The sequence below is a fragment of the Nicotiana tabacum genome, chromosome 19 (genome assembly GCF_000715075.1).
Source record: "Nicotiana tabacum cultivar K326 chromosome 19, ASM71507v2, whole genome shotgun sequence".
In the NCBI taxonomy this organism is placed as follows: Eukaryota; Viridiplantae; Streptophyta; class Magnoliopsida; order Solanales; family Solanaceae; genus Nicotiana; species Nicotiana tabacum.
This window is the reverse complement of record NC_134098.1, coordinates 75,614,038-75,629,849: the sequence shown is the minus strand read 5'-3', so window position 1 is coordinate 75,629,849 and position 15,812 is coordinate 75,614,038. Positions and strand designations below refer to the sequence as shown.

The 15,812-nt window shown below is 32.9% G+C and overlaps 1 protein-coding gene across 1 annotated transcript; it reads right to left on the bottom strand.

Moving 5' to 3' along the window:
• Positions 1-5,985: 5,985 nt before the first annotated feature.
• LOC107765501 (transcription factor bHLH95-like) lies at positions 5,986-8,713 on the bottom strand. Its single transcript, XM_016584161.2, has 3 exons — positions 8,269-8,713; positions 6,921-7,388; positions 5,986-6,239 (listed from the first exon to the last, which is right to left on the bottom strand). Exons 1-3 carry the CDS (start codon positions 8,620-8,622, stop codon positions 6,135-6,137), a joined length of 927 nt encoding a protein of 308 aa, XP_016439647.1. The 5' UTR covers positions 8,623-8,713; the 3' UTR covers positions 5,986-6,134.
• Between the last annotated feature and the right edge of the window lie 7,099 nt (positions 8,714-15,812).

The following is a 15,812-nucleotide window of genomic DNA, read 5'->3' as shown; positions in this document are numbered from 1 at the left end:
TGGAAAGTTGTTTTTTTCTTTTCCAATTGCGGTAACACAAAAAAAAAAAAAAAGTTAGTTATTGTATTAACCCATGACATAAACTCTTTACCTAAAGTTTCTTTCCGTATTATTTTTAAAATTTAAGTTATATATTGTGATGACTGTTACTACAATAACTATAATTTTTCTTTAATGAAAATTAATATTTCACATGGAGTGTGCATCTTTATCAATATAGACTTTTAGGTATTTGCACATTGTGCATAAAATTCAAACATTATTTTTTTTAATTCATATAATTTTTAAAGAGTTGTAATGCAAGGTGGTGGTCACACTAATTGGAAGATGAAGGAAAGGGATAGTTCAACTTTCCTTTGACCGTGGACTACCTCATTAAACCAGATGTGCCTTAAAAATATAATTATAATGGTAATAAAAACAGATGTGCCTTCTTGCAAATAATCAAGGACCCATAGTGTGACCTTATTAAACCGGGTCGATCCACTTTACTGACCTGCCCGACCCATATGTCTCGCTTGTGTCAACTCTCTCAAGAGATGGTGACATTTTTTACTTTATCTATCGCCAATAATTGAAGTGATTAATATGAGAGGATAAAAGACTTAAAATCTTTAACGTAAGAGAAAGAAACTCCATAAATGCATCTTTAATTAGATTTGTGAATTTATAGAATGCAGTGATTGTTATTTCCTTCGTCCCACAAGGTTATACTTTTTGGATTTTGAAAGTTAAACTTCTTAATTTTGTACATGAATTCGGTCATAAAATCTTTAAGCTTTTAAAAATAAAATTTATATATTTAGAAACTACATGAAAAATATTATAAGTCACAATAATTAATAAGTTAAAATATTCAAAAAAATTTGAAAAAGCCGTGGTAAAAAAATAACATGTTTGACTATTAAAATCCGAAAAGTATCATATTTTTGGGAGGAAGGGAGTATGCAAAAATAAATACTATATGTGTAGTTACTACCTGCTTTAATTTTTCCAAGTTTTACCGATCAAATGACTCTTAAATCTATATCTATACTATATTAAAAGCTCTATATTTATACTATATTAAATGCACGAAGACTTTAGCGAAATGTCATTCAGTCTTGTTTGCCTTTAAAATTAGAGTTCACATTGGATAAGATTGTTATTTAATAAAAAAAAAAATCTAATATTTAGGATTTGGAAATCAAATAATTTTTTTCTTATTAAACTTTTCCTTATTTGATCTGTGTAGAACTCCTAATATTTTGGGATTCAAAATCAAATATAATTAAGAGGATGGTTCTTATATTTGGTAAGTTTTTATGCTTTTTCTCAACGTTTTTTCGTTCAAATTAAACACGTTTTTATTTTTCAAAAGTTTCGTTCCTATTTAATGCTAGAAAAATCATAATTTCAATCATATTTGATTAAAATTTCGTTCCTACTTAATGCTAGAAGAATTATAATTTCAATCTTAATTAATAAAGTTTTGTTCCTACTTATTGCTAGAAGAATCATAATTTCAATCTTATTTGGTAAGAACAACCACATACATGTTTTCCTTGTATTAAAATTTCAAGTTTATTTGGTAAAAAACAACCACATATAGGTTTTCCTTGTATTGCAATTAGCCATAACTTTTAATTCAAATATATGCGGCATGTGAATATCAACGAAAGATAAGGTTGAGTTGCCAGTTGCCAGTACATTCAAACCTTCATGATCTCAATCTTCTATATCTTTTGACAAAGATGAGCTCCAAAATAGTTGCCTGGAGAGTTATGCGTAGCAATTTTTGAGAGGACCGGACCATTAAAAGTCTACTTGAATGGGGTGAAAATGTAAAAGTATCATGTCTTGAAAATTTACACGTAAGATCCATTCTTTATATATAAATATTCTGACGCGAGTGTTTATTTTATGTTTCATTCTTTGTGTATACAATAGTATGTCATTACCCTTTAAGCAAATAAATTTTCTATACCAAAATATAGGTACACATTCGAAAAACTATAATTAGATAAAAATTATAACAATATTCATAATAATTATATTCTTTAACTTAATATTAAATTTTAGAAATATTTTCAAAATGACACCTAATAATTACACGTCAGGTATACATAATTTAATAACATTTATATGATTTTCTAAAGTACTATACTTATTAATATGGGGTACGCGCGCAACACGCGTACCTATATATTTATATTTATATCTATATCTATAGCTATCTATATCTATACTATATTAAAAGCACAAAGACATTTAACGAAATATTGTTCGCCTTTTAAAAATAAATTTTACATTGAATAAAATCGTAATTAAATTATTATCCTAATATTTAGAAATTTGAAATCTACTAAAATTTTGATTATTAAATTCTTTCGTTATTTGAAGCCATAATTATTTTCAAGTCTTTGCCTTTTTTTATTTTGTTAGAAATGATTTAATCATATATTATAATCATTCCCTATGTTTCGTTTTTATATTCTGTCAAACAAATGACAAAAGTCTTACTATATTCTTTTGCATATTAAGTTATTTGTTGCAATTAATTCAACACCTCTCATTTTTAGAATTTATTATTTGCATATAACATGAATTTTTATTATTTCAACCTAACTCCTCATAATAAAATCTTCTGTTGGACAAATCTTCATTTATTGAGAAATGGGAACAATATTCATCATTTTAAGAAATTTTTCTTTAATTTGTACTGTCTTATAATTTTATATAACTCAAAAATATAATCTAATAATATTTATATTATTTTTTAAAATTATTTACTTATTAATATTGTCACACGCGCAAAGCGCGTAACCTATTTGTTTGAAGAAACATTGGTTAGTAAGTAGTAGTGAGTGCCACAGTAAAGTATGGAGGTTATGTAATGGAATATGACAATTGAAATGAAATCACATGGGGTTTTGGATTTTTCCCCGTTCTAGTGTCAATTTTGTGGTCACATGCTCCAACCATTTTCTCTTCCACTTTTTCTCATTTGTTATTGTTCCTATGGTATAAACATGGACAAACATGCAAATCTAGATCGTCTTTAGATATGCACCACAATTCTGACTACAACGCAAATTAGTGATGAGTGCGAGGAGATATCCTTCTATGCATATCTTTGTCTAAAAAAATGACATCGTCATTGTTCACCGAGTCAAGTAATTTTTTATGTATTAACCAAATAAATAAATAAATTATGTAACGACATTTTTGTTAAACTTTGTTACATTAATTGTAAAAAATATTATAAGTTAATTTTTATATAATATCTAAATATTTTGATTTTAGTTCCAAAAATTGAAGAAATCGACGTCCGAAATCACAACAAAAATTAGATGCATTGACTCTCCTATTTCAAGCTCCGCCAGTCTTTGGAAGTGAGTGAATGCGCAATGCAAAGAAAGGTTCCTTATTGGGCTTCATTGAACAATGAACGAAAAGGATTGCATTCTAATAGCCTGTTTTGGCCAACCTTATTTTTGGGCCAAAAGTGCTTTTTTGGCCAAAAATTGAGGTGTTTGACCAAACTTTTGGAAGAAAAAAAGTGCTTTTGAGAAAAAACAAAAATAGTTTTTGAGAAGCACAAAAAAGTAACTTCTCTCCAAAAGCACTTTTGAAAAAAAATACACTTAGAAGCAGTTTTCAAAAGCTTGGCCAAACACTAATTACTGATCAAAAGTGCTTTTCAAATTAATTAGCCAAACACAGACTGCTTCTCACCAAAAGCACTTTTTTAAAAAGTACTTTTGAGAAAAGCACTTCTCAAAATATGCTGATTTTAGAAGCTTGGCCAAACAGGTTATAAGAGCTTGTTTGGCCAAGCTTGTGGGAGGCTAAAAGATTTTGTTTTTGAATCTATGAGCCTATTTGATCAAAAAAATACTTTTTGAAAAATTTAAGATGTTTGGCCAAAATAAAAAAATACTTATGAGTAGTACTAGAAGCAGAAGGAAATGCAGAAAATTAATTTTGTTCTAGAAAAGAATAACCTTACAATAAATTTATATTTTTCAAATTATCCCTCATTAGCTTAATATTTTTCTTTTACTTTTACCTTTTCTCTTTCTTTTTATTTCCACTATACGTTTCTTCTCTTTTTTTTTTTATTTTAATCATATTTTTATTCTCTTTCTCATATTCCTAAGAGTAGATTTTAAATTTATATTGAATGATACATTTTGATATATTTAAATTATCATGTAAAGGATAAGTAATACGAAACATTCAATGTTAATGCTTTGAAATCACTATATTTTATATTGACTGAAATTTTTAAGTTATATTTTTACTTCACATTTTATATTTTAATTAAATTCTTTTATAATAAATATTTAAATTTAATTTTCTTTTCTAAGTAATACTAATCGCAAATTAAACTTTTACTATCATTTTTCGTAATTTAATACTTAAAAGTACTTATTTAAAAGATTGGCCAAACATAATGAACTTGCAAAAAGTACTACTCAAATGAATTGGCCAAACATAGTTATATTGCAAAAGTTCTTTTTTAAAAAAGCAATTTTGAACAAAGCACTTTTCAAAATAAATAATTTTTGGCAACTTGGCCAAACAAGCTCAAATTCTGTAGCCCCTTACATTGGGGGAAGTACCCAAACAACCATTTGTAGGGCTGGTATTTAGGGATTAAGCAGTATTTATTTTTTTCTGAAAATATAAATTAAGGATAAGCTGGCTAATTCTTAAATAGCAGCCCCTTAGAACGGCTACATGATGTCATTTCTACCCATGTTTACATAATACCGTGATAGTGTTGGACAAGTCTAATTGTTGGGTCACGCCCTATCCCAATTGAAGTTAAAAGTTCTACCATTCTCCCCCGTGAAAATAGCTCGGGTTGACCAGTTTTCGGACTGATAATTGAAAAATAGTCAGCGTTTGTAAAGTCCTTGAAAAATAGCCACTATTTTGCTGCAACACACCAGCATAATATACCGGAGATTGGTGCACCTGTGTATGAACATCCAGCATATTATACTGAAACTCCAACATACGGGAATTCCGTTCCAGTATAATATACTGGAGATTGGAGCACCTGTGTATAAACTTCCAGCATATTATGCTGGAACTCCTGTATATTATGCTGGAATATTTTTTGAATTTTGAATAATATTTTCGTTCAGATTTATCTTTACATAAAAAGTGGCTAAATTTTGATTACTTTTGAAATTATGGTTATTTTTTAATTACCACTTGCAAATCTGGTTATTTTTGAATTCACCCTTCTCTCCCTCGTTGTTGCAAGTATTGAACTAATTCGTCCCAACTGGAGTTTCATTAAAGATAGAGGCATTTTTAACGTTTTTTTATTGTTTTATTTTTGTGTAAAGTAAAATGGAGGTTAAATATAAAACTATTTGGAAAGTAGAAGGGTAAAGTTGATATTTTTTCTTATAAGAAATGAAAGATCGATATCCTATTTATTGTAGGTGAAGAACAATCTAAAATATCCCTCAACCAATTTGGAACTGCCCAGAGATAAGTTCACCTCTTGATGGAAGCAAGCACATACCATATGTATATTCGACATTTTTCTCACGTTTTCTTCATCATTGATGTAAGAATAACAAAAAAATTCAAACTTCCTATAAGTTATAACAAGTATTTCTTGCACTAGTCCTACAAACCTTCAAAAGTTAGTAAAATATCCTATTATAATAAGACTATTTTCCCACCTTCTTGCACTAATTGTTTGTTACTAAAATTAAATATACCGTACAACAAATTAGGACTGAGAAATACTAGTGGATGAATTTCAGCAATAGTCAATAGTAGCATCTTTTCGCATTTCCCCATCCTATTATCCATCCTAGTTGATGATAGTTTAAGCTTGCAATTTCTTTTTCTTTTTAATTTCTGAAGGGACAAAATTACAAAAAAAGAAGAACTAGATAATTATTAGAATAAATAAAAGCTAAGTAACATGATATTCTTGAGCTCTTACAGCATCTACATAAAATAAAACCTCGCTATATTTTACTTATAGCTGCCACTGCTGAAACCAAGAATTTTCTTTATCTTTGGAAGAAAATGAACCAAATTCCACTGTTTTCATTCCTCCTCTCCGTATATAAAATAAAAATCGCAAAATTCTTCAACTCTCGTATTTTATAGCTGTATCATTTGGAAGTTGCCCACAACATTATCTCTCCTGCTGCTTGTTTGTATATTTCTTCCACTGTCAATGCTTCGGAGAATTGATTCAATGTACTTCCACCTGTTGCCTATGAATATTCAAATCAACATTTTTCAGAACCAAGTCATTAACATAATTTCTGAAAATCAACGCTATTGTGGTTTACGTCGCAAAGCGAAAATTTTCAAACAAAACCCTAGGGCCAGGCTAGGTGAGGGACGCTTTTAGAAAGAAAAAAAAAAAATACTATCCTGGATATATTTTGAGAAAGATATTTAATACCCACTACCATTTATTTCTATTTGAAGTAAATATCTCACTTCACACAATTAGAGCAGTAGTAAAGTTGAATCTGAAAAAAGAAAACTGTTAAATACTTCTTGTTTTTCTAAACCCTTAAACATTTTGAGACAAATTTAATTTGCCAAAATAAATATATTTGGACTCGACGAACTATGTAATAAAAACTAGTGTCTTTATTTGTGTGTGTCACATTTCCCTGACATTAATGATGATTAGTATGCTATGATATATAATGACTCAAATAGATGCTCCTTATTTAGGTTTAGGATGTTCAAAACTAGTATTTTCTTCTGCTAATAACTAGAAAACCTAGTTAATTAACACAATCTTCAGAACGACCAACCTAACCATAACACATACTAATACCAATAATTAAAATCTAACTTTTACTATTAGCTTGTTATTTTCTTGAGTAAAAGAGAAGAAGAAAGGAGATATATAGAGAATTAATGGAGAATGGACTTACATGGGCTTGAATCATGTACAAGCTTCTATAATGATCTGATGAAACTTGAGTAGATACCATTTCTATCTTATATTTCTCCAAAACAAAACAAATGCCACTTAAAATTCCAGGTTTCTTGAGACAACAAATACTAATATGAGCTTCTTCTCCACAAACATTTAGTATCACATTTGGAGAAGTCCATGTTTGAAATACTGCTGGAATATTCAAAAGGGGAGTTGTATTATTATTATTATTGGTTGGTGTAATAGCAGTTGAGTTACTGGTAGATCCTTGATCAGCCAAAAATAGCTCCCTGTTATTACTCTCTAGTAATTTCTGTGAAGTAATTATCGAAAAATCATTACTATTCATTGTAGCTGTTAAGCAATGAAGCTTTTCTAGCTTCTGTTTTTGAAGCTTCTGAAGAGTATTCTGCAGTGTTTTGATGTAGTTCACTGCTTCATCAACAATGGTGGACTTGTCAGCCTGCAAATATAAATGCGAGTTTAACTTTTGTACAGTAACAGTATAAAAGAGGTCATTAACCATGTTTTGCAAAGTTACATATAATAGGTTTTTAAATGTGCTATGGTAGTGTAATTGTTTGCACTGTCTAATAGTTTTAAGTTAAACTCTACGTTGCTACTTACAAGTAACCCGAAAAATAAGGCGATACATGAATAATTTAAATATTCTTTATATGAATAGTGTTTATAAAAAAATATTGGTACGAGGCATTTATATAAGACATGCGAAAAACTCGGAAATTCTCTATTGTTTTTTTCTTTTATTTTGTGGGAAAACCAAGTGCATGTAATTGATTATTCCATTTGTAATCAACACATAGATACATATAATAAGGGGAATTTATATATCACCTTGTCTGAACTGTTTGAAACTTTAATGAACCGTATTTGTACTATGTAAATATATACAATATAAAAAGGAAATCAAGTTTCATTTTCGCATATAATCATGTCTCCCTTAAGTAATTAAGCTTCCTACAAAGATTCTCCTTGGAATTACTCAATCTAGAAAGGTTGGAACATCACATATTGTTAGAGCGATAAGCAATTGCCAAAGCAAACCAAACAAAGAAGCATTTTTTTTTCCTTTTTGTATGTGGAAAAAAGTATGTTTTTTTTGTTACAAGCTTTTTCTCTAAACGCTCTTTTATTTATTCATTTTTCAAAATAATTTAGGAGGACATTAAGAATTAATAGGGGCCGGTGTGGCAGAAAAACAAAAAATTATATGAAAATATATAAGTTTGAAATGTTTATGAATTCCGTTCAGTTTTCTTTACTTGATGGATGGATTTGGACAAAAAACCAACCATTTGCTATTTAAATAAACAAATTTTTACCTTAGGAGGAAGTTGAGGAAGCAAAGCATGAAGATTAGAGAACATATTCCTCATCTTCTTTCTCCTTTCTCTCTCTGTCCATATGTGTATCTCATGATCTGATTCTCCTTCACCACCACACTTTGCTTCATCACTTTCTTTGCGGCCGCTCGCCGTTCTTTTTCTGCCGCGGGCAGCCGCTTTAGTCTCCTTAGCGGTTGTCCGCTGCTGATCATAACTAGTATTTGACCTGTTTGGATCTGACAACTTGTCACCCGCAAACTTCTCTTCACTCCCATCTAAGTTATTCGAGTTCAAATTTGAGCACCCTTGATTTTCCCATAGCAAACAATCACGGTAATTCTTTTCATTCATTTTTTTTTAGGTGATCTGCTGATAGTGTATACTAAATTATGTATATGTATATTCTATATTAAGATAAAGGGCGTTTTGGGAATTGAGGAGTATGAATATTGAATAAGAAGAGAAGTGGAGAAGGGTGACAAAAGATAGTAGAGATATACAAGGGATGATTCGCTGGGAAAGAGAACAAACCAAAATACAATCATAAGCCAAAATGCCGTTACTGGCTTCAAAACAAAAAACGGTAGCTAAAGAACTTTTGTACAATTTTTTTCTCTCACTCAATATGGGCCCCAATTTCCCTGATGATCTCAGTCACATTTCGATCTACTGATTAATTAGTCTAATTACCAATACTAGATTACAACCAAATTAAGATTTTCTTATCTAGATCTCATCTATCTAAACTCAAGTTTTATTTTTGAATTAACATTTATATTTTGAGTTGAGTTTAAAGGGAGAAATATTGTCAGTGAGGATTCATACAGCCAAACTCGACTTGTTTGGGATTGGAGTTTTATTATTGTTTCCAAATAAAAAATGAGTATATTTATCTAATAACAATACATAACCGTGTTTTTTTCCGTGAATTAAACCTTTTATCATGCAATATTCATTCCCTTTAAAGAAAAAAATCATTACAGTATATTTAATCTTCTGACGAGGATGTTACACGCCCCTAATGACTTAACCATTGTTAATTAGCAGAATAATTGACAGCTCTTCTCTTACTGTTTTTTTTTTTTTTTTTTACAGGAAGCATAATGTGAAAGCAGTTTTTTGACAGGGAGGAGCATAATGTGTTAGGCTTATCTTGTGACCAATACTGACTGTTTTATTATTATCAACACAAACCACGAGCGTTACATATTAAGGCAATGATTCAAATGCTACATTTGTCTTTAATATGGGCGGGTCGATCCACCACGTTAGCTACGTGGCCCGAATAACTTTTACCCAAACTTTATACTTTCTGCTGTGCATAATAAGTGACTTTTTGACTTTTGGCATACCCCTTAAAAAACACTAACTTCTAGAGACAAAAAAAAAATATTTTGACTAAATTACCTTTAATCAAAATTTACATATTATTAACTTGACACATTGGGATGTGTAAATGAGGACGAATTATGAAAAAAATAAAGTTAATTCCTTCACGATTATGTAAAATGACTCTTATTTTGGACCAAAATAAAAAGGCAAAAAAGTCACTTATTATGGACCGAAGAGAGTATATTTTTAAAAAATTATCAAGTATGTATAAGTATTTGATTGTGCAACGATTATTAGTGTATGTTAACTCAAGGTTGTTGTAGGAATCAATAAACTTCAAATTTTGGATCTTTCTCTTTAATACATTATATTGTCTTACGCGCCACGAATCTGAATTAGTTGAAGCCCAATGCGCGTACCAAACACTATTTTTCGTTTAATTTATATACGAAACATTTACGCTTTCAAGTGTTTGATATTGTCTAATAACCAGACATTATGTAACACAACTTTTACAATTTTAATAGATTCAAATTCATTTCATCTGTATATTGTAATACATTTGCAACCTCACTGCTATAATACATAAATTAAATGTATACGCAAAATCGTATAGTACTAAATTTAGTATGTGAGGAGGGGAAGATAGGAAGAATAGTTGTCTATGGCGTGACGTAAAGAGGCTTGCAGAGATCGGGGTTTTCAATTGTTGATTTCAGAGATCTGTCGTATTTTTTTTTAGCGTCGTTCCTTAATAAAATATTAATTAGAAGGGATTGTAACTATTTTATCTTTATTTATTTTTTAAAATATAATCTCTGTTCATTGAATATTTACTCTATTTATATGTTATTTTTATCTTCAGGAATAATTATTACTAAGAATAAAATAATAAAATAATTAATTTTATTTTGAACACAAATAATTTGAGACAACTATTTTTAAAAATCAGGTTTGCTATAAAATTTAATGACGATTTTATGTCTCTTAGTGGCTTTTGGCTCTTTCCTCTTTTGCCAGACTGCCACTGAAAAATACGTATAAACCCAATATTTTCACACTTTTCCCGCTCCTTTTTGTACTCGTATGTGAAGCAGTATATGTATATGAGAATTCTCTATTTTAAAGATAACACTTCTACCATCCTAATTTATTTGGCAATAATTTTTTATTCTTTTTCAGAAGAATTTGACGTTTTCTATGTTAGAGACTACTTTACTTTTATATTTCCATTATTTGTTGTAAACTCCCAATCATAAAAAACCAAATTATTTGGCACAAGAGTCTGTTTGTATTTTATCTATATACTATCTTGTGTGTCAACATTTTAAAGTCACACTACGCCAAACAAATTATGACAAAATAATTCTTTTCCTTAAAAACCTTCTTTTATAGCCGGCCTCCTTACTTCGTTCTATTCCGATTTCTCTTCTAAATTTAGTATTTAATCCGCATTTGAAATGCTATGTTTTTTATTACATATTTTTGTAATACTCTCTCACAAGAATAAGGAATAGAAAAGGAAAATTTTCACATAAGAATAACTGTGCTCCATGCTTTTCAATTTTATAGTCCATATTTCAATTTACAACCAACTAGCCCAAAAATAATAGGCTAAGATTCAACATTCAACTCCAATAAGTTTTAAAAATTACTATTTAATTTTTAAAAAAGATTGCTCAATCTTTTAAGTTAATTTTCGAATCAGTAACTGTGACTCAATTATTAGTTCAACAAAACAAATCTATTTGGATGGTGAAAATTAAATTTTTAACAAGCTTAAACATGTGGGTTTAAATTTCGAATTTAATTTTGTGAGAAATTTGGAGTGAGTATTATTTAGACTTGTTAGAAATAGTATAAGGAGGTTGTATATAAAATTTGAAGTCATTTAATGGAGATTTGGACTGGTTTTGAACAAGAATTGCAACTGAAAATCGTGGAAGTAGTTCGTCTACAGATGCTTGTATAAAAGTGTATAATAGTGTATAATAGTGTATAGATGTGTTTATACACTCATATACACTATTATACAATATTATACATAATTATACAAAAAACTGATTTCGTCTTCTTCCTTGCGACTTTTCTAAAATTTAATTCAAATCTTGCACAAATCTACTCCAAATCACTTCAAATTTAAATTTCGAACTCCTTTTGATATTTTTAATCAATTGGAATAATACCCAATCCAAACAACTAACAAACTCAAAAAATCCTATTTTCGAAAGCAAAGCTTTGAATGGGCTTCAATGGTGGACTTCTACTCTTTAATTTTCTTACATTGCAAGTTTACAACCAGGTGACACAGGGTAAGAAGCAGCAATGGCGGACGGCCCCTTGAAGCATATGTAGAAGATGTGAGAAGAAGAGAGAGTGAAATCAATGGTTGTGAGAACACATATTTAACTCTGTAGCTTTTAGAAGCAATAATTGTAAGAACACAAGTTTTGAATTTGCTAGTACTTTTAAAATATGTACAATATGGTCTAGGTTGGATAAAACTTAAAAATATGGGCCATTTTTTGTTACGGTGTGAGTTCATGTGTATTTTCTAGTAATTCTTTCAATAGAAAATACTGGCAATTTACGTAATCTTACACGTCGACTTTAGAAAATGCTAATAGAGCCTCAACTCGTGAATAATAAATACTCATGTTTACCCTCAAATCGGATAACAATTAAATTTATAAGTGATTTTAATGATACGGAGATTTATTTAATACAAAGCGATAGATTAGAGGTCTAGGGAGGGTAGTGTTTGTGCAAACCTTACCCTTATCCTGAGAAGGTAGACCCTCGGCTCAAGAAAGATGAAAAGAAATAATAAAAACAAACAATATCAATAATAAAGGTGTTTACCCTCAAAATCGAATAACAATTAAATTTGTAAGTGGTTTTAAGGATACGCGGATTTATTTGATACAAAGCGATAGATTAAGTCAAATTGGACTATTGAAATATTAAAATATATTAACAAATTATAAAATTTTCATTTGGTCAGGCAATAACAAAACATATGTTATTCCTAATCATGCATGCAATTTTTAAATTTATAATATGAGATTTGTTTACCCTAAAAAGAGATAACAATTAAATTTGTAAGCGGTTTTAATGATACGAAGATTAATTCGATACAAACGATAAATTGCGTTAGATTACGAGAAGGATAGATCTAGCCTTATTGAAATATTTACCCTCGATTCGGGCTCGATATGGCCAGCACTGATGAACAAGAGAAAGAACTAATAACAGAGAAAATAATAATATATTACTTTGGAATGAGTGCTACAATATGCTTAATAAATTATCATACCCCCTTTATATAGTAGGAAAATTCTACTCTAAGTAAAACTCTATAAAAGGTAAAAAAAAATCTTATGTTTAATTGATCACCGGTTCTACATCGATACGTGTCGAGATCCATGCCGTGATATCCAGGCGGTCACGGATATTACAGCCTCCTATTGGCCGCGCTTGATTACCCGGTGACGCCCTCCATAGTCCTTTAAGTTTTAGGTTGGTCTCGAATCATGACCCCGATATTATCGAGGGTAGATAGTCGGCCCCCGTACTCTGGCTCGAGGATATCCTTGCTTCGATCCCGATCTTTCGCAATCATATCTCGATCTCGTTTTACTTGTTGGAGTCCGGAGTATATCATGAGCCCGGGTTTTACCCGTTCACACACAATCGCCTCGTTTCTCGAAAAGTAATTAATGAGAAAAGACATGAGCGTCCTGATCCCTTCTTCGATACACCGTGGCATAAGCGACAGAAACCCGAAACATCTCATCAGTCATGTCATAGTGGCATTCAATGCATGTCAGCCCCCTGTCGGTTGTCCCTGGAGGCGAAGTGTCACGACACCACTATAAATAACCCCTCTTTCGTTCATTTCTCACTTTGCGTTAAACCGTATACCGTCGTACCCTCAGGATTTCACTACTCCATTTCACATTCTAGCATTTTTACCTCCGGTATTCGAGATTTCTTTGAAACTTTTACTCAACATCCACTTAGGGCAACATATCTGAGCCTCCAATTTTCAATCCTTTTGTATTTTCTTCAAGCTTTCTCTTGGAACAATGGCCAAAACCTCAAAATCTGTTCCCCAAAAGCTTACTTCTACTTCCCAAACGACTGTCGAGACTACTTCTGATGTGGTCGACCTCGGGAGACCTGCTGCTAACATGGCTATCGAGAAACCGGCTCCTGAACCTCCCTTGAAGATGTTCATTCCCGGAGGTTGTTCGATCGTTGACGACTTCAAGGTCGAGAAACCCTCCTCGGTGCAGGGTCATGGTGAAGAGGCATCGAGATTTATCTGCTCGATCACCGAAGACGACCTTCCATTAGTCCGAAAGGACTGTAACTGTGCCGATAAAGACGCAGTGTCCCCCGACTCTGAGGAGGCCATTACTATACATGTTAAGGGATACCTAAATGTCTACACTTATCCCTTTACGCTGGGCCCGGTGGATTCGGTCATCATAAACTTTTGCAAGAGGTATGAGGTATGTCTCGGCTCAATCCACCCTTCACTATGGAGTATCTTGATCCTCCTCCGATTCTTTGTTAATAAAATTGATTCATGCACGTTCACCATCGATCATCTGCTCCGCTTATACAGTCCCCAAATCTTCCGGGGGGGGGGGGGGATGATAAAGCTTGTTTGTCGGGCCAGTAAAGCCTCATTTTTGAGTAATGATGAGGATCGAGACCAAGGTTGGCACGGTCGTTTTGTCCGGGTGAGGAACTTGGATTTGATCTCGACCGAATTTATGCCATTCCCCGAGAAGTGGAATACATCACGTAAGTAAAACTTTTCCTTCAGATGTTGATTCCGAGTTCATCCCCTTTTTCTTATTGGTATTTGTGGTGGTGCAACCGTTGCCCCGGTCCCAAATGTTGTTCCTAGACTCAAGGAGTGGGTCGAAGGCATCCTCTCACAGATGCCCTACTCTAAGCGCTCATGGCGCAAACTCTCGAAGGGCCATTGGGAGGCCCTTTTCCATGGTAAGATTTTTCCCGAGTAGGTTGCGTTAGGCTCCCACCTGTTCTATGTTCTTATTATTTTTTCTTTACTTCCCTTTTGCAGGTACCTAAAACCGTCGAACTTGGGCCCTCGGTTGGGGACGAGGACTTACTTGCCAGTTCTTCCTCTTCGGGACAGCCTGAGGCCACAGTAGCGGAGAAGAAAAGAAAAAGGGTCCCGAGTTCACCAAGCTCGGAGAAAAAGAAAATGAGAAAGAGGTTGGTTCGTAATCCAATGGAAACCTCCAGCTCCCAAGTGCTTGACTCAGCATCACTCCTCCGGCTTAGAGACGAACCTGAGGATGATGACATCTTCATGGCCCATGTTCCATCTGTCCCCAAGGAACGGGTGGCAGCCGATGCGAAAGAGACCAAAGCTGATCCCCCTCAAGTTTGCGAGGCCGACGCCAAAGTAAGGGTCGAGGATTCGCAAGTTGCCGGTCCTGCCCCACCCGGTGTTATAGATATTTCGGGATCGCCTTCGTTCACAGAGTTAATGTTTGATGAAGCCCGGACGACAAAGGAGCGGTACGATGAGGAGGTCCACGGGGCGGATGATCCACTTCGAGGATTTTTTTAGGGTATAGGCTCATCCGTCCTGGAGGATTTTACCGGTTTGGGTGAGTTAGAGGTGCCAAGGAAAAGTCCACCTTCGGAAGCTGGCGGGTCGAGCTCGAGCCCGAAATTAACCAACCGGTACCCTGCTCCGAGCATGGATCCTAGTCGGAAGCGGACCATCGTAATCACGATTCCGGAGGATGCCCGGGTCCTCTTCTCCCCCATAGGGATAGCCACTTACCTTCGGTGCCTAGTGACCGAAGAAGACCAGGCCAAAAATGAACGAGGTAGATGCGTCATTCTTGTTCAACGAAGCGCAAGAGGCACTGAGCCGGGTAACTGTTGATAATTCTTGATGAACCTGGGCGATCATGAGGCAAAGGGAAAGAGTCCTTGGGACATGCCTTATTCAATTCTTTATAGTCTACACACATTCTTAATTTATTTCCCTTTTTAGATACCTCGTCCGTGATGAATGCATGCTTGATTTCGGATTGGGGCCTCCTTTTCTGCTTGACCAGGTGAAACTTCGGGTCCGGGCTCAGGTTGTGAGTGGTTATTTCCGGCGGTATACCTGTCATATCAAGGTGGTACCAAGCGAAATAATCTATATT

Excerpts from the sequence above, each read along its gene's own strand:
- LOC107765501 (XM_016584161.2), bottom strand. The coding sequence starts at position 8,622 with ATGAATGAAAAGAATTACCGTGATTGTTTGCTATGGGAAAATCAAGGG. Across the intron at positions 7,389-8,268 it reads TTCCTCAACTTCCTCCTAAG|GCTGACAAGTCCACCATTGT; the intron begins GTAAAAATTTGT and ends TTATATTTGCAG. Across the intron at positions 6,240-6,920 it reads TGTACATGATTCAAGCCCAT|GCAACAGGTGGAAGTACATT; the intron begins GTAAGTCCATTC and ends GAATATTCATAG.